Source organism: Oncorhynchus kisutch, linkage group LG2 (genome assembly GCF_002021735.2).
Source record: "Oncorhynchus kisutch isolate 150728-3 linkage group LG2, Okis_V2, whole genome shotgun sequence".
In the NCBI taxonomy this organism is placed as follows: Eukaryota; Metazoa; Chordata; class Actinopteri; order Salmoniformes; family Salmonidae; genus Oncorhynchus; species Oncorhynchus kisutch.
In genome coordinates this window covers 18,850,938-18,874,618 of record NC_034175.2, presented here as the reverse complement: position 1 = coordinate 18,874,618, position 23,681 = coordinate 18,850,938, and the positions used below count along the sequence as shown (strand labels likewise).

Here is a 23,681-nt window from a genome sequence, read left to right as displayed (position 1 = left end):
AACTATAATGTTGTTGACCCATTATCAGTTCTCTCCTATCACAGTCATTAAACTCTTAAAGTCATGATCGGCATCATGGTGAAATCCCTGAGCGTTTTGCTTCCTCTCCAGCAACTGAGTTAGGAAGGATGCCTGTATCTTTGTAGTGACTGGGTGTATTGATACACCATCCAAAATGTAATTAATAACTTCACCATGCTCAAATGGATATTCGATGCTGCTTTTTTTTTACCATCTATCAATAGGTGCCCTTCTTTGCGAGGCATTGGAAAACCTCCCTGGTGTTTATGGTTGAATCTGTATTTGAAATTCACTGCTCGACTGAGGGACCTTATAGATAATTATATGTGTGGGGTACAGAGTCCATTGTGTGACTTGTTAAGCAAATTTTTACTCCTGAAGTTATTTAGGCTTGCCATAAATGAGTGGTTGAATACTTATTGACTCAAGACATTTCAGCTTTTTAATTTTTTTATTAATTAGTTAAAAAAAATCTAAAAACATAATTTCACTTTGACATTATGTTTAGGCCAGTGACCCAAAAAATCCTAATTTAATCCATTTTAAATTCAGGCTGTGACACAACAAAATGTGGACAACGTCAAGGGGTGTGAATACTTCCTGAAGGAAATGTATGTTGATGACACAGTTGATGCAGCTACAGTATCTGGCTGCAGCCCAACCTTAGAGCCTCCGGCTGTATCTCACATCTCATAGCACTCGCTATGCCTGAGAAGCAATTTCATGTCTGTTGCTCAACCATTTTTCTAACGGACTGTCATTCCAACCCACATTTGTTTTCCCATGGGAGTTGCTCAAATCCGGGATGACGGGAGCTAAATCCTCTCTTAAACGTAACAACTTTTTGTTTGCAGAGAAATCCCTCATTCCAAGTAACACAACTGTGGTCATGCGGAATAAAGGATGGTTTCTTTTTATATAAACAGCAAACGGTTTTGACCTGTAAAAGTATTTTCATGTGTTTGTCAAAGGCTGATAAGTCATAGTAAATGACTGTATAATCTTTCTAAACTGCCTGCAAATGAAATACCAGTGAAGTCAGGGGCAACAATAATCCACAAACTAGACTATTGTGTCAATCAGGGGGTAGTGTGAAATCCACACACCTCTCATCATGACGTGAAAGACTCTTCCAGTTTTCCCTCACCCAACCATATTCAGTACAAACTATTTATAGAACAAGTACATCATGTCTATCCACATTATGCAAAAAAAAGTGTATATTTATTGCCCAAACAACCACCCTGCAACAATTTTACCCCCTCTCCTGCAAAGTGGTACATTCTGTCTTGGATGAGACACTGGGGGGCTTTCCAGTGGACTAAAGTGACATCTGGTGGCAAAGAGGAAAACACTAGAGCTAGAGGCCAAGGTCAGAAAGATCAAGTAAAGTCAATAGCATTGAGGTAATCTTCTATTTCCACAGCCATTCAACATGATAAGACACAAGCGTCTTTGATAACCTTTCATTTAAGGAAATATACTGTACATGCTAATCAAGTCCACACAACTCTCAATATTAGGAAGGTGTTTCTAATGTTTGTTATACTCAGTGTATGGAGCCTATTGTCTATTTTTTTGTTGAACCCTGGGTTGAATTGAAACAATAGCTGTTGATGACTTCGCAAATGCAATATAGGCCTAAATATTGATGATATATGACTTAGAAAGTATGGTTACATTTCATTTGCTCTGTTAAACCTACCCTTTGAAATTACTCTGATAGCAACAGGGAATCTATTTAGTTATTAAGAGATCTCTCAATAATCATTCACACGGATAACACATTGGTAATAGTCAGTGACAAACATAAGCAGGGCTTGGTTATAATCTTGGATGGGAGACCAAATGAATATCTGTAAGTAGATCAATTCTCCAGTAGCTGCTGACCAGTTTATTGTGTTTCTTTCTGATGGCGGATATACAGTAAGGTACAAATTCAACATATTTGTCTATGTTGGAATTTGGTTACCATGATGACATAATCCTGTGGTTGAAATTTCCATGTCACAATACCTTGACAAATTACGTTGATTCAACAAGTTGTGCCCAGTGGGATGTAGGATCTTAATTTGTCCAGTTCCATCTCAGGTATAAAATAATCCTGCTGCAGGAAATGATGATTTGTAACAGGAAATTAGTTTTAATATGCTACATTAGGCTATAGTTTAGGTGTAGCTTACAGCTGCATTTCAGATATACTTGTATGTAGTGGAGACCAATATCTTTCTTGTCATATTAAGCTATATAAAACGATCGTTGTTATTGTGTATGGCTGCATTTCGGATACATTTTTGTACTTTTCAATGTTGCAGTCGTAGGATCTACAGTCGTAGGACATTTATTCTGTCTGGTGCTTTAGCATTTGATCGAGCGAGAGAGAAGGAAAACTGTGGGTTTTCAGTGAATTTATGTAAATCACAAGGCTCATTTCAATGCAGTGACAGAGTGATCAAATTAAGATACCACACCTGTACATGACATAAGTGACCTAATAACTAAACAGTATAACATGCCATGAAGTGATATTATATTGTGGTATCACATTTTATGCTCATATTAGCACTCACATATGTTGATGATACAGACATATGATGTTGATGCACCTACAGTATCTGGCTGTGACCCAACCTTGGAGCCTCCAGCTGTATATCACGTCTCATAGCACCCACTATGCCTGAGAAGCACTTTCATTTTTGTTGCTCAACCCTTTTTCTAGTAAACTGTCATACCAACCCACATTTGTTTTCCCATGGGAGTTGCTCAAATCCAGGAATGACGGGTGCTAAGTCCTCTCTTAACATTAACAAATTATAGACCAAGGACATCATGTCTATCCCCATTATGCAAAAATATGTATATTTATTGCCCAAACACAGCCTTCCATTATCTTTACCCCCTCTTCTTCTATAACCTTTTGTCGTGGAAATTCTTACATAGGGGCACTCAAAGTCTATCTTAATGAATCATTGTTTATTGTCAGAGCGCTGGAGAGGTTCCAACCAACTCAATGAACCATAGTAAACATGTCAATCAGGAGCTCTGCCTGGGCAGACCCAGCAGTTGTCTTATATACGGCTATACACAGACAAGTTATATTTGCATAATTTAACATAATTAATTCATCATTACCGTTTTGTTTCATCCATGTGACAGAACAATACTGGTTCATTACATGTGACATACCAATACCTCACGAGGCTTCTTTCTCTCTAAGCTGAGACCTTGAAACTGAGATTTCTTGTTCGTTCTCAAAACAAGATCTGGGCGTACTGCCAAATTGCAGCTACTAATAGTGAGGATTTGTACAACCAGCCACTTGCATGAACACAGAAATGTGTTATTTAGAACAGCACATGAATAGAACACAGAAATAGCACAAACATTAACATTTCCCTTACACTTTCATTTGAGGAAATATACTGTACATCCTAATCAAGTCTGGAATTATTAGGGACAGCAGCATAAGCATTTGGACATGTGCCTCTGTGCCTCACCATCAATCATGAGATTCTGTTGAGATTTTAGTTATAAACCTAAACCGACTAAACCGGCATACAAGGATCATAAAAGAGAAGTCAAAGAGGTTCAAAGTGTGCCATAATGTCTGCAGATTCACTATGCACATAAAATAATAAGAGAAACAATGCTTATTTGACCTGTTTATTAACATTAAAGTTGTTGAACAGGACTATTAAGCTGTTATGGCTATTAGCTGAGTAAAACCAGACAAAACATCAGCTAAAAATATATTGACCTATCTGGCACACCTTGTTCACCTAGTTGTCATTATTTGAATGACTTTACAATTGTTCCACCTTGTATGCTTAAATCCCCTTCAAATGCCATATTTATTTAAATGAGGCCCTATTTTTCATTGAAAAGATTTTACGTGAGATAGAATCTTTCTGAAGTTTCCAATCGGTAGTTTTCAGTTCTCTTTTCTTCAAAAATGAACCACAAAACCGGCTGGTAAATGGGTAATGGGTGAATGATTTAGGATTTTAGCACACTGGATAGTGAACTGTAATTTTTGACAGGATAGGGGACATCTCAAATTACGTAATGTGGAATATTTGGGAAGTAGGATTCAGGAAGTAAGCGTTGCTTCATCACACTGACACCTCCTAGTCAGCATGTTTCCCAGCGTCAGTCAATACCACCCATCACGCCACATACCGTTGAGTCCCTGCGAAGCATATCCTCCCCTTTCCGATGGTAATGAGTTAGCATAGTGCGACATCTGACAGCGGGACGATACAGGGAGACCCAAAAAATACTGGGGGGTACCAAATCCTCTTCAATATGACTGACCGTCCTGACTTCACGACACATAACCCCTTCTCCTCTTCTTCTATCTCTGCCTCTTTCTTCTCTCCAGTGTTAACTGGACTGATTGGTCATATCAGACGGTGTGTGTTACGGTCAGAGCTGAAGCACAAAGACAGTGGGTGAGCTCTGTCTCCCATGGTGTGGATGCAGAGACACAAAGGTCCTTTCACTGCTCTGCTCAGCACTGTGACGGAGTGACTCTGAGAGCACTGCAGCTCCAGGGTGTATTCCAACTTATACAGGGTGTATTCCAAATTACTACGCCTCAATCCAAATGTCCAATAGCTTGCCTTCAGTGATAATGCATTTTCAAGGTTAAAAGAGTTCAAAATTACACATGTTTTAGCTCTGATGTCCCTTATGTGTGCTATTTTGAAAATACTAAGAACTGCCTCTGTTTAGGGAACTGCAATTGCTTATCTGTAAAACATCATGCTTACTTTACAGAACTCAGTGGCATTTAGCAGGCACACTGTTAAAAGAGGCAAGAAGCAGTGGCCATAGCAACCTCAATGGAGACACAACAAGCAGGGTTTTGTTTGTGGCTCTCTTGCTCACTTGAACGCTTGGACATACACATGCACACACACACAGACACACACACACTATCCTTCACACCCTGTGTGAATGGCAGTGGTGTCCTTGCATGGGCTATGTTTACAGGATGTTATCTGTCTCAGTGCCTGCCCCTCATCCCTCAGAGTGGGTTCCTGTTGGAATGCAGAGAGGGGATGGAGGAGTTCCAACGGGGGAGTGACGAGGGAGAGAGACAGAGAGAGAGACAGAGAAGAGAGAGAGAGAGACTACATATACATCCCAACACTAGGAGGCTGGTGCTCAGAGGCACAGTTGGACTGTTGGATAACTGGACTGCACCCCCCCTGTATACTTTATTGGACTATCAGAGGTGAGTTTCTTCCTCTTTTCAGTATCGTGTTCCATTTTGTTTAACTATCTGGGCAGTTTGAATTAGCATCAAGGGTGTCAACTTTTATTTACCCAGATTTTTTATCATTTGACAAACTGATCTTGTTTGAGAAGTATAGGCTACCTCTGAGACATATGAAAAAGTGAGGAACTGGTTTTGAAAGATCCACTTTGTTTGTGCGCTGACAAGGCAAACAGGTGAAATTCAAGTGCAATATGAGATGCTGGGATACCATTGTTAACGGATGTGGTCTTGCTGGTATCTCATCACTCAAGGATGTGGTCTCAATAAGAGTTCTTTAGGCTTGTTTCTTCCCCCAGTAGAATGGAAAATACTCGGTAGAAATAAGATTTTTTTCAGCACTCCTATGTTCAAAGGATTTGAGAGAAGTTGAGTGATATTGAAAAGAAGGCAAAATACCTCCGTTGGTTACAAAAATAGTTTGGGGCTCGCCTTTTTCTTCCTCTTAATTGTACCCTTGGACTACCATTCTCACAGTCAACTATTTTAGTTTTACAAGTGAAGACTTGACATATCCTAAACCAGGACAATTTCTCAGTAAGTATTTTTCTTCACTATTATTTTTTATTAAAAGGCTTTCAGTTCAATGTGGTGATGAGTCACAAGTGAATTCTACAAATTACATCAAAATTCCAATTATTTAATATACTCTTAACATCATTTTTTGGACATTGTGTAATTTTAAAATGGGATAGCAATAACTGGTGATGTTATCTTATTTAATAGGACTGACGTAATTAGTACAGTGGTAGACCTTGGGAAAGCATGTAAAATGACACCATTCATCTTGCCATCCAGCAATTACTGGTAAGCCCATGGTCTATGGGTGTACATATGAATCTGTATTTCGTGTTTTTCATAAAAATGTAAATGACTGATGCTACAGTGTACATGGAGATGCTGTGAATTCAATGACCCAATTGCATTTCAATTAACTTATATTTTAGTGTGTGGGAGAAAAGTGTGTTTTTCATTATAGAACAAGTGCAGTGGGGAATTTTTTTCCTTCTGGGTGTGCCTTTTTTCTGTAGTGGATATTGTCTCAGGGGAATGAGATATGTGTGAGCTCATCTCTTTTGTGTATTTTACATTGAAAATCACATGTTCACAAAGAAAAATCCCCTTTTTTCCCAGGTTGTGGACATCTGTGTTTGATTTGGGTCTTGGCTATTGTTAGGCTTGTCAATTCAACTCCAAAAAGCCAGCACTGCAATGTTGCGCAACTCTCCACGTCATAAAGCGAGAGTACACACACTGCTTTTTCTGTTTGCTCTGAGTTGCCATAAACATTCAGTATGTTTATTTTAAATCATGTTTTGCAGTGAGTCAGTACCACCGAAGCTGTGATCGAGTCCTGTCATATACCTGAGACTCTGGGTGTGGCATGAAACTAGACTCTTGCATGTCCCAACATGTTCTCCATTTGTTTAATTGCTGAGAGTAGCTTGTTCTATTTGACTCCAACTGTCTGATGTAATCTGTGTTAGACGCTGTTCATGTTTTCTGTGTTGGATACAATCAGTGGTGGAAAAAGTACCCAATTTTCATACTTGAGTAAAAGTAAAGATACCTTAATAGAAAATGACTCAAGTAAAAGTGAAAGTCACCTAGTAAAATACAACTTGAGTAAAAGTCTAAGTATTTGGTTTTTTAAAAATATGAAAGTATCAAAAGTTAATGTAATTGCTAAAATATACTTAAGTATCAAATTTCTTGTATTAAGCAAGCCAGACGGCACCATTTAAATTGTTTTTATCAGACATAATTTACAAATGCAGCATGTGTGTTTAGTGAGTCCGCCAGATCAGAGGCTGTAGGGATGACCAGGGATGTTCTATGACCAATTTCCTGTCAAAATGTAACGAATACTTTTGGGTGTCAGGGAAAATGTATTGAGTAAAAAGTACATTATGTTATTTAGGAATGTAGTACAGCAAAAGTAAAAGTTGTCAAAAATATAAATAGTAGAGTACAAATACCCCCAAAAATGACTTAAGTAGTACATTCAAGTATTTTTACTTAAGTACTTTACACCACTGGAGATGATGATGATCGAGTCATCTCCAACACAAACTTTTTCAAACTAATAGCTAACTAATCCTTAGAAGAAGAAAAAAATACACAAAATCGGATATTGCTGCCTTAACAAATGTATTATTTCACCTCAACAAACCTCCACAAGAGCTTTATGGTTTGTTCCTCTTGTTTCTCTTTCAGACATCAACATAGTTGGAGAATCTTTGAAGACCTTGTTGGCCATTGTTACTTTGTGATAGACCCCTCAAAATGACCAGTGTGGCAGAATGGCTCGTGCAGAACAGAGGCAAGATCGAGAAGGGAGTGGAGATCATGGGACAGGCCTCCGCAGTCCTGGCAGCCACTGTGGGCCAGCTCCATCCCGTCCTTGAGGCTGTGTTCGTAGCCTCCTCTGAGATCCTCAGCAACCCTGAAGGGCAGGATGCCCGCTACCTGACTGAGCAGTTCAGCATGGTCAACCAGAAACTGGAAGGCATCCAGGCTGAGATCGAACAAATCGCCCTGGAGCTGCAGAGGACCTCCTTGAATAAGCAGAACTTTGACCGTGAGGCACAAATGCTCAGCCAGTACGAAAAGTTCCAGGACTTTGTCAACGCCAAGCCCAAGTTCAAAGAGAAGAAGATGGAGAAGTTCCTCAGCCATTATGAGAACACGGACGCGGACTTGAACCTGGACGCGCTTTATAATGCCGTTACCGGGGACAATACCTCAGGTGACCCCATGCTGGAGACAGTGGTTTCCACAGAACAAAGGAGTAGAAGGGCGGTAGAAGATTTCTGCGCCAGGCTTAAGAAGCTCTTTGTGGTGGGCATCATTGCTGTCATGGGTTACGCCAGCCTCAAGGAAGGGGTTGTGGGGGATGAGATGGTGAAGAAGTGGCAGGAGCGTATGGAAGATGTTGAGAACCGCATGAAAGCAGCGGTGGACGATTGCACTGAAAACTTTGCGGATCAGGCCAAACTGGACATGGAACATCATCTTCAGGAGAAACCTGGCAGTGTTGACCTTGACTTCACCAAATCCCTATTAGACACCCTTATTAAGAAATTTGACTGGGTGAGCTGGTCTATCAGGGTCTTCAATGACAAGGAGCGCATTTTCTTTTTCAACTGGCTAGCTGGAAAGAAGTACCATGGAAGTAGAGGAGGAGCTAATTACTTTGATGTGTTGACCAAGAACAACATCAAAGTGGTGATCTCTTTCAGTGTTCAGCCTAAGCCTATCAACAAGGGTCAGATCCAGCAAGAGATTGAGGGGCAGAAACTGAAGGGGAACATGATGAATGTGGCTCAGGTCCTCAGCAGAAGTCTCCCCAACTGCTTGGTGCATGCTGTCAGCCACTATAAGGAAGTGGTGGAGTCCAACAACTTCCAAGAGGATTGTTATTACTATGGAAAACACAAAAAAGCTTACCTATGCGTTCATCCTGAGTAGCCTTTTGTTACACAGTGCAATGGAAAATAGAGTAGTTATAATGGGGAAAACTACAAATACAATTCATGAATGTTTATAACTGAGTTTAGAGGTGTTTTTATTGATATCGCACACCTAGCTGATGCTTTAGCTAGTGGTTGTGTGAAATGTAATCTCTTGTTACAGACTGCAACATTTTTATTTGTTTATTGGCCTTATAGATTTTTGTGTAGTTTGTGATAATTTAAACCAGGGGTGTCAAACACATGGCCTGCAGCGGCCAGATTTTGGGGGGAAACAATGGATAGTGGACTGTCTTATGCAAAATGTCACGGCAAAGAAATATAACCAATTTTTAGTACGGCGCCTCTATCTCTTTGAAGTCTGAATGCGGCCCCCTGTGCAAAATTAGTTTGGCACACCTGGTTTAAACTATCAGGATTTGTATATGTGTATTAATGGACATATATGAGACATTTTATGCCAGGCTGTGGCTATCTACTCAACAACAATGCCAACATATGAGAACTTAGTACTTACTCCTACCAAATAGAATAGTAAGATACCTTATTTTACCTGCATTCCAGTATTTCATGATGACCATACTGTAAATTAGCACACCAGCCAGCGTAATAATGTGTTATGTAAGCTTTCAGCAAACAACCATTTCTCCTCATCAATGTACTGAGGACTTACTCAAGCTCCGTTGGAAAATGCTGTTGATAGATGCATCACACTGTCCAAATCTATATCCTTACAACATTACATCTCTGTCTATATTCACACATTTGATATCCTTATAATTTCTCATGTTTATGGTCTTCTTTATTCATAATAAACCACAATATAAAGGACATTGTTATCGCTGGTCATCATTATGCAAGAGTACATTAGGAATTTTATGCAATAGTAAATTAGGACGTTTATGTTCTATTTCTATCTGCAGCTGAAGAAATGTAAAAAACATGAGGGTACTGTATGTTAAAACGTTTAAGCAGAGGTACATGTAGTCATAAACATTGATACTGATAATATATGACAGTTTATTTACATTACTCCCTAAACAATCATCAGCTTACACAATATAAACACAATTATACTCAGCAAATGTTATAATAGTCTTGGTAAAATACATGTCAGTTATTTGTCAAAGGAGTGTAATGTATTATAGTTTCTATGTTGACCAGGAAAATATGCTATCATTTGTTCAACAACTTGTCTAACCACCACCCAAGTTTAGCTTCTGTCGATGGGTGTGTCACTTTAACTGTAATATGAGACCAATAGGAAGAGAAAAACAGATCGGATAAATCGTTTGCTTTTCTTCCTCAAACTAAAGCGAATGAGCGAATGAAAAGGTGAGTTTTTAGCCAAACGTAATTGCATATGACCATTTAAAAGTTTCTTCAATAGGCTTACACAGTTCTGTCTATATTTTCCAAAAGTTATCGCAGCTGTTTTCATTAGTTGCGCAGTTCTTTAACGACGAGACTGGTCAAATTGGTCATGACTTTTTGAGATCCTACGATATCTTTGAAAACATTACTTTATCATGTAATGTGCGCATTTAAATAATACCCTATGTTTTACTGTAAAACACACAATGTAACTATGTGCACAACTTCTGTCAACAGTGGTTGGGCGTTGGTAGCCTTGAACCGGTGACATAATGTGCAGGCCTTCTCCAGGAAGTGTTTCTCGTGGCCATAATTATAGTCACGATACAAGTACTACTGCGGTGGCAACAGTGCTGAATTTAATCAATTGACATATTGTTGCAAGGCCTTATCATATTAATCCACGAGGTATGCAGACTATATAGAGTTAAACAAGGTACTGAAATAAAGCAATTAGAGCCCTTGTTGAACGAGCTAATCGATGCATTTCCCATTAAGAGGCCACATGAACAGCTTTTAACAACAACAAGTGTAATATGATTTTTCTCTTCTCGGCTTGCGAAGAGCTATGTCCATTTGTTAAATGCAGCCACAGTCATGTCTGGTCAGTGTATATGTGGGCAAGCTTCACAGGATGATTTGGCCACCTCCCTCAACTAGTCCTCAATCGACAAAGATACTGTAGCTTACTGATTGTTTGGGCCACTCAAATGTTGCCATTTATTCTTGCAGCTTTGAATGATTTGTATTTAATTTAGGACTCGAACCATGAAAAGAAGACACTATAAAATGTCTATCTTGATGGCCAGATATTAATATACAAATGGATCAGTTATGATGTTGACAATTATTACTTCAGTAGGCCTAACTGCTCCTCAGTGGACATCAGTTAATGTACATTTTAAGGTTGACAGGCCTGCTTGTTATTTGGTGAATTATTTGGCCTGAGATATGCCTCCCTTGTAGAGCTACAGCTATAGCACTTTTGAGTCTGTACCCACTGGGCACAGCCGTAAATTCAACGTCTATTCCACGTTGGTTCAACGTAATTTAATTGAAATGATGTGTAAACGACTTTGATTCAACCTATGTGTTGGCTAGTGTCTAAGCCTAATTCTTGCACATCTGAAAATGTACCATCACTTTACCCTGGATAATTTGTCTGCTTTAGTGAAGTAGAGATACTTCACATACACTCAGACAATGAGACAACCCCTGGGAGTTAAGGTTTTAATGGAGAGCTGAAATGTCAAGTTTTTTTTTTTGCATGGCAGTGTGGATGGCTACATCAAATTAGATGGATGTTTTTCTATCCTAATGCATGACATTCCGCTTCCATCATTGAACTGGCTTCTAATGCAAATGTTGTATCAATGAGAGCTGTCTTTTTCAAAGCCATTTGCCCCATCTGTTTTATGATAGCTGCTGATCTAATAGTATCAGACCATCTGTTTATATTTAGTATGCTGGATTATACATTCTAATCAATTACATTGACAGGGCTGCCAACCTTTGAAGACATTTTGCTATGTGAATTTCATTGCCCCCCTAACACAAACCCTAGCCGTGGGGTCTGGGGGTCCTCCCCCATGAAAATTGTACTGTTTTAAAGCCCATTTCCTGCAATTCTACATATTTTGACATGGCTTAGGCCTAAGAGTAGAACATTTTTTTAAATGAATACCACAGGTCAGGTGTATTCCGGAATCTTTGAACATTAAATGAACACTCAAAATTCAACGACTTTGTTACTTTTAGATTTTTGGGGTAGTTTGACACTTTATTCAGACGGTAATGAAATGAGATGGGGAGACAGGCACATTGGGAAAAACAGTGGGAAGGTTGGAAGCAGGGATTGATACCTGTTCCCAGGTGGAAAGTTGTATGTGACACGTGATGGGAGTGTTCCCACAACACAAATGCTCTGCACAAGAAATACTCATATTAATGGTTGAAGGCAGTGTGAAACCAAATCATAGATTGCAGTCTAGTTGAAGACACAACTATTTTGGATTTTGTCATTTGGGTGAACTCTTTCAAATAGGGCTGGAAGAAAATCCTGCTGGCACTAGGAGGGTTGGCAACTCCTGATCTATGTTTCCCAAGTGTTGGGTGTTTGAGAATGTTCTTGTTATAACAATTAATTTCTCAATCAACCAACCTTTAAGAAAAATCTAATAGATATCAATATTAAGGTGGTTTAACCCTACTAGTTGACGATCATTGCCATAATCTTACTACCTATATGTCAATGTAAATATGCCTTGTATACTGTTGTTTAGGGTAGCTCTTATTGTTTTGTTTTACTGCAGAGCCCCAAGTTCCGCTCTACATGCCTCGGTTAGCTCCCTTGCCCCACCCCCCAGACATGCGGAGACCGCACCTAGTTTAAAACCTGTTATGGCTGCATCCCTTTGTTCTCAATTTCCGCCTGAAGACATATCCAAATCTAACTGCCTGTAACTCAGCCCCAGAGGCAAGGATATGCATATTCTTGGTATCATTTGAATGGAAACATTCTGCAGTTTGAGGAAATGTTAATTGAATGTAGGAGAATATAACACAGTAGATCTGGTAGAAGAAAAGAGAAAGAAAGAGCATACGTTTTCTGTTTTTTATTGTTGTAGTATCATCTTTCACATGTACTAGAATAGCCACACAGTCAGATAGGATGCTGGAGATAATTTTGATGGATAACACAAGAGGGCAACTGTAGGTGTGCAAAGTTTCAGACTGATAACTTCTGGAATGGGTGAGCTACATGACATTTAGCATGAAGTCACCCAGGTGTCCCACACAAGTTGCCCAAATGTACCCAAGTGGCCGAATTGGTGAAATTACCTATAACTATGTACAGCAGTGCAAACAACTATATACAACATATAAAAAATTCTAAATTCTAACACACACACACAAAAAAAAATGTTTAAAAAAATATTAGGGAAGAAAAAAAAACTGTACACCCCTTGGAAGTCCTCGTCATAATATTTTGCTGCCTGTGCCATGTCCCATAGCAGTCTCTTTCTGATGTAAAGCAGAGGCAAACTGAACAAGTGGTGCATTTCATGCGACACAGACCACAACGACGCCTCCATGCTGTGCCCTTTTGGCCCTGAGGCACAGTCATGCTTGCAGTAATGAACTGTGGCATATGAACACCACTGGGGGCACAGGTAGAGCGGGCAGCTTGGCACCGGGGGCCCCCAGTCGGAGTCGCTATCACTGTGAAAGAAAACATTAAAAAAATATTTGTATTGTATGAGCCTTTTATCATCACATAAAATAAACAGATATGTATTGTATAGAGCAGAGGAAACAGTCACTAAGGTGTTCCATTCAACTACGGCCATTGTTGTGTATGTATATATATATATATATATACACACACACAAACAAACTACACATTTCATTGCAAATTTTTATTTTTTATATATAATATATATTTTTATATTTCATAAAACGCCATTAGCACTTACCCGTCCAGAAGTACGTCCTGTCCTTGCATAAACAGCTCCTCAGTTCGTTTGAATCATAACACTCCAAGATTCCTCAAACAAAAAATCAGTCTCACTTTCACTTTTTCACTTTCACTTTAGAGTTTGACTTTGCTTTACATTATTTATTCGCCATGATATCTTCAATGAAATCGTTGAAACTACAACTTTCGGAAATACAGCTGCGTGTAAAAAGCCTTACAGCAACTCCTCTGATCGTCAAGGCGAGAATGGAGTTGCCTGCGCATGCGATTACAAACAAGGAATTGTGGTCCAACCCCAAACCATTACATACTGGCGTTTACCTCAGCTCATTGGCTATCTACCCAGCTAGATTTCAAGAAGATCAGTGGTCATTTGGCAGAAATATAGTCAATCAATGAAGCTTCGCTAAAATTATTGGTGTGTAAGGTAGTCATTTATCGTTGTCTTCAAATCAGCTCACTTCGGTCAATTCTCCCCGCAAAAAAAACAATGACGTTTGGCTGTGTTGCAAACATCCAGAGGAATGCACTGAAACCCACCATGACTAGATAAACGATTGTTTACAGGGGCGAATCACGCCGAATGCTCCGTAAAAAATTGATAGAGATGGAATTCGCGGGACAATCGGTTTACAAAATGTTTCAATTTAGGCTATAAAAATGGATTTTATCAAAGAAAACGGCACTTCATTTGATCAATGGGACACTCAGGAAGAGAAATAAGAGCAAGATATCAGAATGTAAGTCCTAATTTTACCTTCAGATGTGAATGTGTAAAAACTGTCATGGCGGAATGTTTCTGTTCTTGATTGCTCTTCTCAAACAAAAGCATGGGATTTGTTCTCTGTAATAGCTATTTTAAATTGGAAAACGTAGTTTGATTACCAAGATTCTAATCTTTTGAAGGGTGTAAGACATTTGCATTTTCAAGAATGTTTAATGTTACGAAGTTGTATTTTTAGTTGTCACTCTGAAATTTCCCCTGATGTTGGTCCCTGTACGGGGATCGCAGCCATACTGGCGCTTCCAGAGATGCAGCCTGTCTCATCGTCACTCAATGCCTAGGTTTACCTCCACTGTACTCGCACCCTGCCATGCCCTTGTCTGTGCATTATGCCCTGAATCTATCCTACCACGCCCAGAGGTCTGCTCCTTTTACTCTCTGTTCCGAATGCACTAGACGACCAGTTCTTATAGCCTTTAGCCTTATCCTACTCCTCCTCTGTTCCTCTGGTGATGTAGAGGTTAACCCAGGCCCTGTGTGTCCCCAGGTGCTCTCATTTGTTAACTTCTGTAACCGGAAACGCCTTGGGTTCATGCATGTTAACATCCGAAGCCTCCTCAAGTTTGCTTTGTTCACTGCTTTAGATCACTCCGCCAACCCTGATGTCCTAGCCTTGTCTGAATCGTGGTTTAGGAAGGCCACCAATAATTCTGAAATTTCCAACCCCAATTACAACATTTTCCGTCAAGATAGAACTGCTAAAGGGGGCGGAGTTAGCCTGCAGAGTTCTGTCCTACTATCCAGATCTATGCCCAAACAGTTTGAGCTACTACTTTTAAAAATCCATCTCTCCAGAAATAAGTCTCTCACTGTTGCCACTTGTTATAGACCCCCCTCAGCTCCCAGCTGTGCCCTGGACACCATATGTGAATTGATTGACCCCCATTTATCTTCATAGTTCATACTGTTAGGTGACCTAACTGTTGTCCGGACCTCTGGCAGTCTCTATGCCACAGGGTTTAATTCTCGGGCGACTCTTTTCTCTGTATATATCAATGATGTCACTCTTGCTGTGGGTGATTCTCTGATCCACCTCTATGCAGATGACACCATTTTGTATACATCTGGCCCTTCTTTGGACACTGTGTTAACAAACCTGCAAAAGAGCTTCAATGCCAACACTCATTCCGTGGCCTCCAACTGCTCTTAAATGCTAGTAAAACTAAATGCATGCACTTCAACCGATCGCTGCCCGCCCGCATAGTATCACTACTCTGGACGGTTCTGACTTAAAATATGTGGACAACTATAAATACCTAGGTGTCTGGCTAGACTGTTACCTCTCCTTGAAGACTCGCATTAAGCATCTCCAATCCAAAGTTAAATCTAGAAGCGGCTTCCTATTTCGCAACAAAGCCTCCTTCTCTCATGCTGCCAAACATACCCTCGTAAAACTGACTATCCTGCCGATCCTTTACTTCGGCGATGTCATTTACAAAATAGCCCCCAACACTCTACTCAGACTGCATCCAATTTGCTATCACAGTGCCATCCGTTTTGTCACCAAAGTCCCATATACTACCCACCATTGCGACCTGTATGCTCTCGTTGGTTGGTCCTCGCTACATATTCGTTGCCAAACCCACAGGCTCCAGGTCATCTATAAGTCTTTGCTAGGTAAAGCGCCGCTTTATCTTAGCTCACTGGTCACCATAGCAACACCCACCCGTAGCACACGCCCCAGCAGGTATATTTCACTGGTCATCCCCAAAGCCAACACCTCTGTGGCCGCCTTTCCTTCCAGTTCTCTGCTGCCAATGACTGAAACAAATTTCAAAAATCACTGATGTTGTAGACTTATCTCCCTCACTAACTACAAGCATCGGCTTGTCAGAGCAGCTTTCCGGTCGCTGCAGCTGTACACAGCCCATCTGTAAATAGCCCATCCAACCAACTACCTACCTCATCCCCATATTTATTTATTTTGCACACCAGTATTTATACCAGTATTTATACTTGCACATCCTCATCTGCACATCTATCACTCCAGTGTTAATTGCTAAATTGTAATTACTTTGCCACCATGGCCTATTTATTGCCTTACCTCCTTAATTCATTTCCACACACTATATACAGATGTTATTTTGTGTTATTGACTGCACAATAGTAAAATGTGAAATTATATTTGAGGCCTGGAGTATTTAACATCCAATGCTTATTTGTGTGACTTATTCAAAACTGTCCATTAATGGCTGCAAAAATACATAGCCTCATCATTAATTTTCAGACATAGGCATATCAGATTTCAAATGTGCGATTACACTGTCAAAATTGGAAGAAGTGGAATAATAAAAATAGCCATGGGGAATAAGTGTCATTGTTGACAAGCACACTAATTACTCTATATTTTACCCCATTGTTAAGAATTACAATTATTCCACTGATCAGGCTAAATTAAATAGATAAAATCTCCTGAAGACAAGATTACATAAATCTGCCCCTACACCCTCCCTAATCAAATAATTGGTATATTTATTGTCCCCCCCCCCCCCCTCTTCTTGAATCAAACTTTTGAGTTCACAATCTGACCAAAAAGGTCACCCTACCAAACTTCCCTGCTAAAACAAGGGGACTCTTGCAAGTGCGGATTAAGTCTACTTTAGTATGTGCTGTCAAAAGGCTGCATTCTGCAATAGAGCTCGCCAGTTTATAGTCCTAAAACCCGGAAATTAGTTACCTCTAGTTCGTTCAGCTATGGGGGAAAATTTTTAGTTTTTGAATAAACGCCCCAAATAAGGTCTGAGGTTAACACAGGCTTATGAGATGAGATCTTATACGTTTTGTCTTATGAGATAATAGCAGTCAGGTAACATGACCTTTTTATGAATTCATTTGTTAAAAATTCTCAAAAAGTGACGTTAGCTGAGGAACATTATCTCATAGAACAAAACGTATAAGGTCTCCTCAGTCTTTGTTTACCACAGACCTTATTTTTGGCATTTCTACAAAAACCCTACAAAAACTTCATTTATCTTTCCCATAGGCTTTGTCCAACTAACCATGGCGGTGTGCCCACAAAAATACAGCATTACTATTTCTCTCTATAGGGATGGGAATAACAGCAACATTTTATATATTTTTTTATTTAACTAGGCATGTCAGTTAAGAACAAATTCTTATTTACAATGACGACCTACCCCAGCCTAACCCGGACGACGCTGGGTCAATTGTGGGCCGCCATATGGGACTCCCAATCACGTCTGGTTGTGATACAGCCTGGAATCGCACCAGAGTCTGTAGTGACGCCTCTAGCACTGGGATGCAGTGCGTTAGACTGCTGCACCAATCGGAAGCCCAAACCAAGCCTCATTTTATTGGCAACATTGTACATAAAACAGCGCTACCGTGCTGCTCTTTTTACAGTTTTATAAACTCAGCTGAGAACTTTCTCTCTCTCCTTTCAACTCCGCTCTCATCTTGAGGAGCATTTCTTTAAAATGCGCATCCAGTTCCCTTGATCCTTTACATAACAAGACCAATCAAATGCTTCATTGTGCCGCAGCTCATAGTGCTATGGCAAGACAATGGACGGATTCGATTATGCTGAGCCGTCACGCCATCGGGCGAAAGCGGGGAAGAAGGAGCGCCATTTTCAAATCAAAGAATAATCTGTGGCGCTCTGTCGTTTTGTCGACAAGACAGCATGGTGCATCATCTAGAAATCTCTTTTCCATAAAATAAATGTCAGAAAATTCTCAAATATTTTTCATTGGGAAGGCAGATAAAGCCTTTTGTTTATCAAAAGCAATCACTTTTGCATGGGAAAACACAGGACCCTACTAATTACTACACGTGCTTAATTAATTTTGAGCCGACTTAACCCTGGGCTTTGAACCTGTCTCAAGCCCGGAAGGCATCCTGATTCCAAATGCAATCAACTTTCAGCCCATGCAAAACATGGTTACCTGCGCACCCAGGCGAGATGAATCCCCTCAATGATAGAGGTTCCGCTTGTGATGTTAAATTACAGACGCAGCTCAAGGGGCCAGGGTTCGGGTCTAGAAGCATGGTTTCTACTGCTCCTACAGTTTTGCTTCGGTACTGTAGTTTAGCTGATGCCCAGCCCAGAAAGACAATTTTCCATACACTGCCACATTTTTTTGTTTTTTTGTATTTTATTTAACTAGGCAAGTCAGTTAAGAACAAATTCTTATTTACAATGACGGCCTACCCCGGATAAACCCTCCCCTAATCCGGATAGCGCTGGGCCAATTGTGTGTCGCCCTATGGGACTCTATCACGGCCGGTTGTGATACTGCCCGGTATCGAACCAGGGTCTGTAGTGATGCCTCAAACACTGCGATGCAGTGCCTTAGACAGCTGTGCCACTCGGGGTCGAATACATAGAGAAGTTCGATTTGAAAATTCCTAATAAGACACTTTAGTCATCACCATTGTGCACAAAACATCCATTAAATTATTCAAATAATTGTTGCTGAGGCCATTTTTTTTTTTTACTCAGCCGAAGATATGAATTTTTTTATATTCATCCAATGTCTGCCATGGGTTTGTATGACGTTGACACTGCTCCCTGTGCGCATGTGATGTTTGTCCGTATAAACGGGATGCCACCTGGATATTAACGGTCCATGAATCGACGTATGTGAACTTGAGTAGGTTTATCTTGAAAACAACGGTCTTGGACACATTCTTCAGTTCTTATTATACCTCAGTGGCGCAGATTCTCCAATTTCAAAACAATTTGGAGCACAGTTGAAATGTTAACGCACTAACTAATTTAAAAAATAAAATATGTACTTTTCAATGCAAGATATGAGGTGTGGTGTGAGAAGAGGGTGAAATGCGTGAGAGTTGTCAGCTTTGGCTGTATTGAGATTGTTCTAGAGTCCTTGGATTTTCTTAGACCAATCTGTTTTAGTAGTCACTGTTCTCTACGGCCATAAAGACTGTGCCTCCCTTGACAGCTGTAGATGTAGGTGATAGATCAGGTTGAGAAATGAGGGTGACATCTTCCCTGATCTTTTGCAGTGTAAACCCCCTTGGGCCAGACCTCAGCAGCAGAGAAAGGCAGACTGAGACGCTGACAGAATAGTTTCCGTTGTCTAGTTGCTGTGGTTACTTGCATTTTTGTGGAAAATGCACTCCTGCTCAGCAAGTTTAATCTCCAACAGACAGTTTATCACTCCCGCACTCTCCGTGGCATTGACTGGACTGGCTGAGCGAGCAACCGTGGTGGGGATGGTGGTGGTAGTTGAAGGGCCAAAGGAGAATGGATTAGGTTTTTATTAATAAACTGTGAGCTTATAACATTGTACTTTGACCTGAAAGTAATTTCATGCCAGTTGTCAAATACAATTTGCAATGATTTATTGCAGCAGAGGTGTACACGTTATACTGTATATTATTATTTTTTTAAATGCGGTATAATAAATGTTCTGTCACTACTTCTGTAACAAACAATGATAGTATTTAATCTAAAATGGCCTCCAGGCTGAAATTATTCTTAATTCCTGCTTGTATTATGTTATTCCAATGCTAGATACTGCATGTGATTTCTTCAAATGTACACTTACAATCCACCACCCCTTCAGTCATAGTCTGCTCTAGTGCATCATAGTGTTTGAAGTTACTAATTGGCTTCCTGCTTGCTGTGCATACTTCAAACCGTATTTCAGATCTTCATTGGTTGGTTGTTTTTTCCTCATTTGGCAATTTGTTGATGTGATATACAACACACTTGAATTGAGTGTATAATGCAGACAGTAAATGGTAAATACTTAAAACATTTCTATACCATAAAACCATTAAAACACTGCCTTGAAGTACACATTTCAAACTCCATAGAGTATCTACCCCTACGTGTCTTCCCTCACTGGTGAATTCTCTTTGCATTGTTGCTTCCTTGCTCACTTTGATTGTCCAGCTGTAATCCCAGCAGGCTTTGCAATTTACACTGCTCCCTCTCTCTCTTTCTTTATCAGTTCTCACTGTGAGGCCAGCAGGGATTCACTCTAGTTGAGAGTTTGAGCAAGGAAGCAGGCCACAGTCCAACAATACCTGAACAGCTCTACGTAAGTTCAACTATATGGGCCTAATTGTTAAGACTTTGGTATTGCTGTTGAACCTTTCCTCCATTTTAAGTAAGGGCTTGAACTGGGGGATGATTGGTTGTCTATATTTTAAATGGATCTTCAATAATGCTTTAGTTAAGTGTCAGTAGAAAGGTTTCTGTCTTTGTCAAGAGTCATTCTATAGACCAGCGTTTCACAAACTCAGTGCTGCCCCAGGACTGACTTTGGTAAACTCTGCTATTATTAAGTGTCAGTTTAGTTGAGTCATTCTGTAGACCATAGACTTTATCATGTCTAATGTAAATAAAAGAGTTCAAACATCCTTTTGACCATGTCCTTATGCTCTTTTTCCCCCCAGATGTTATACTGTTATTTGTTGTGCACTGAATAATAACAATACCAGCAAAGATGGCCGGCCAGCTACAGAAGATCGTAGCAGAGAAGAAGAACGTGGTAGAGACTGTAATGGAAGTGTTTGAACAGGGAGCTGAGGTGGTGGCCAGTATCGCAGGTGACCTCTTCCCTGTTTTCGCCATCGCTGCTCCCATCGTGAAATTGGCCCTGGACAATGTGGAGAGCAAGGAAGCTGCGTTCATGAAGGAGCAGTTCCAGAAAGTTCGTGAACGCCTGGAGGTAGTTTCAGAGGAGATGCAGCGTATTAACGAGGAGATCAAGAAGAGCGGAGCGGACGCTGCCTACTTTTCTGTAGAGGAGAACATCTCCAACCAGTTCCGCAAGTACATGGACATCCTCAATGCCAAACCCAAGTTTCGTGAGGTCAAGAAGAAGCTTTTCATGGAGCATTTTATCAAAACAGGTGGCGACAAAAACCTACACACCCTCTATAGTGCCGTGACGGGAGACAACTTCTCTGGAGAGTCAGTGTTGGAAATTACTCTTAACTATGAAGAGAAAAGTCGACGCGCTATGGAAGACTTCTGTGCCAGGTTGAAGAAACTCTTTTGCATAGGCCTCATCGCACTGATGGGCTACACCGCTCTAAAGGATTGCGATGATGAAGAGAAGCTTCTTCAAGACTGGGGTGAAAAGATGAAGGATGTACAGGTGAAAATGAATGCTGTCATTGAGGACTGCATCACCAGCTTCCCCAAGCAGGCTGAACTAGATTCTCGGAGGTTGGTTAGGGACCACTCTGACCTGAGCAACCAGCAGCTGGCAGAAACCATTTTGGAGAAGCTGAAAAGAAAGTATGACTGGGTGTGCTGGTCTGTCCGTATATTCAGCTCCCCTTCGGGCCTGTTCTCCAACAAAAAAGACATCCAGTGCCCCACAGGAAAAAATCGCTTTCAGGTGCCAGCGACAGACGAGAAGCTGAACATCATGGTCTCCTACAGTGCCTCGCCCGAGCCTCTGAACAAGGCCCACATCCAGCAGCTGATCCAGGGTCAGAAGAAACTCGCCGTAGTGGGTACAGCTGAGCTCCTGTTTGAGCAGTTGCCAGGTCCATGTGCAGTCCACACGGTCAAGACTTGCAAAGACCTGGCCTGTGTCTGGAGCTTTGCTGAAGAGCTACACTACTGGGAGGAGCACAAGAACTTCTATGTTTGTGTTCACTACAATTGACTTTTTCTTACTTAAAAATGAATAATTAGCATTAGCTCCCAATGTTATATTCAGTCCAATTTTGATCTTTACACTAAGACTGACATTGCCAAGTACTTTCTCTCTTTCTCAGTTGAGTTCTGATCCCCAGCTATACTAATGAGGAGGAACATAGGCTAACATTTATAAGGCATGATACTTACCAAAGACTGTTTTACCTGTTAATCTATTCTTTGTAATGTTTTTCTTTTATGTATGCCCCCTACTAAAATAGTGTAAATAAAATCTGCTTTACATTTTCAAATAAACCACACATAATAACTGTGATAGTCATGATCTATGCCTCTGAGAATCTAAATTAATCTTTGTGTCTTGATACATGTTCTATATTGACCAAATCAGATAATGTTTATGAAGTGTGTAAATATAAAAGCCTAATGTTTGTCAAAAGAAATCCCTCAAGTTTGCATTACTAGAAATGCATATAAAAACATGTTTTTATATGTAAAAAAAAAAAAAGAAAGAAAAAGCACCTTTGACTCATTTTCAGCTCCTGCAATTTACATTCATATCACACAGTAGAGGCTGCCGAGGGGATGACGTCTCATAGAAAGGGCTGGAACGGCGAGAACGGAATATTCCATTCCAGACATTACCACAAGCCTGTTTTCCCCAATTAAGGTGCCACCAACCTCCTGTGATATGACAACAACTCAACTGACATTGTGTTTTGTTATTCCTGTCTCTGTTATTTTGGAACACACTGCAATCAACCCAATACAAAGGCATGTTAAGACATATTATTGCTGTGAAGATGTGCTCATGAATGCCTAGCATAGATACGCTCGTCACATACCTGTTGTGATGTGCAACAGAAATGTTGGTATCACAGGTCATCTCAACTCAGTCCATAGTTCCACAACCCTATGAAGTATTTACATTTAGTATCATAATGTTTAACCCATTCCACTTTCCATGCATTCACTGTAGTTTGCAACTTTTATTTTCTGAGTGATTTTACTACTTTTATGGGTGCTTCACATTGGTGGTGGATGAGTGGATGAGGTGAGTCGTCGTGTCGTCCCCCCCCCCCACACACACACACACACACCCTCCTTACAGCGCTTGGAGCATCTGGAAAGGTGCTGTATACAACTGGTACTGTAAATGCAATCAATTAATGATTATGAAGTGGTGGTTTGACGTCTATGGCCTGCATATTACAAACTAGACATTGGCAATAACTTAAACCCTTTTAAAGGGGATGAAAAGAACACAATTCATTGCACCCCCTTAAACTAAGTAATAAGGACTCCATATTCAACATTATAAACTGGGTGGTTTGTGCCCTGAATGCTGATTGGCTGACAGCTATAGCATATCGGACAGTATACCACGGGTATGACAAAACATACATCTTTACTGCTCTAATTACATTGAGAACCAGTTTATAATAGCAATAAGGCACCTCAAGGGTTGGTGGTATATGGCCAATATACTATGGGGGCTGTGTCCAGGCACTCCGCTTTGCATCATGCATAAAAACAGCCCTTAGCCGTGGTATATTGGCCATATACTGCACCCCCTCGGGCCTTATTGCATAATTTTAAGCCATGTCTATATTACTTTGTCAACATATGAGTATCTGAGCCCTAAACAACACAAATGATAATAT

At 40.3% G+C, this 23,681-nt stretch overlaps 2 protein-coding genes across 3 annotated transcripts; both read left to right on the top strand.

The window, feature by feature from the left end:
- The first annotated feature begins 5,036 nt into the window (after positions 1-5,036).
- On the top strand, positions 5,037-22,342 carry LOC109908754 (protein rapunzel). Of its 2 annotated transcripts, none has more exons than XM_031789824.1 (3): positions 5,037-5,260; positions 20,354-20,443; positions 20,802-22,342. In XM_031789824.1, exon 3 carries the CDS (start codon positions 20,852-20,854, stop codon positions 22,025-22,027), a length of 1,176 nt encoding a protein of 391 aa, XP_031645684.1. In that variant the 5' UTR covers positions 5,037-5,260; positions 20,354-20,443; positions 20,802-20,851; the 3' UTR covers positions 22,028-22,342. The 2 variants fall into 2 exon arrangements, with proteins under 2 accessions (XP_031645684.1, XP_020363022.1); XM_020507433.2 differs by lacking the exon at positions 5,037-5,260 and adding an exon at positions 9,978-10,110.
- LOC109908742 (uncharacterized) lies at positions 5,300-9,606 on the top strand. The gene is made up of 2 exons (XM_020507422.2): positions 5,300-5,839; positions 7,520-9,606. Exon 2 carries the CDS (start codon positions 7,589-7,591, stop codon positions 8,771-8,773), a length of 1,185 nt encoding a protein of 394 aa, XP_020363011.1. The 5' UTR covers positions 5,300-5,839; positions 7,520-7,588; the 3' UTR covers positions 8,774-9,606.
- Positions 22,343-23,681: the final 1,339 nt, after the last annotated feature.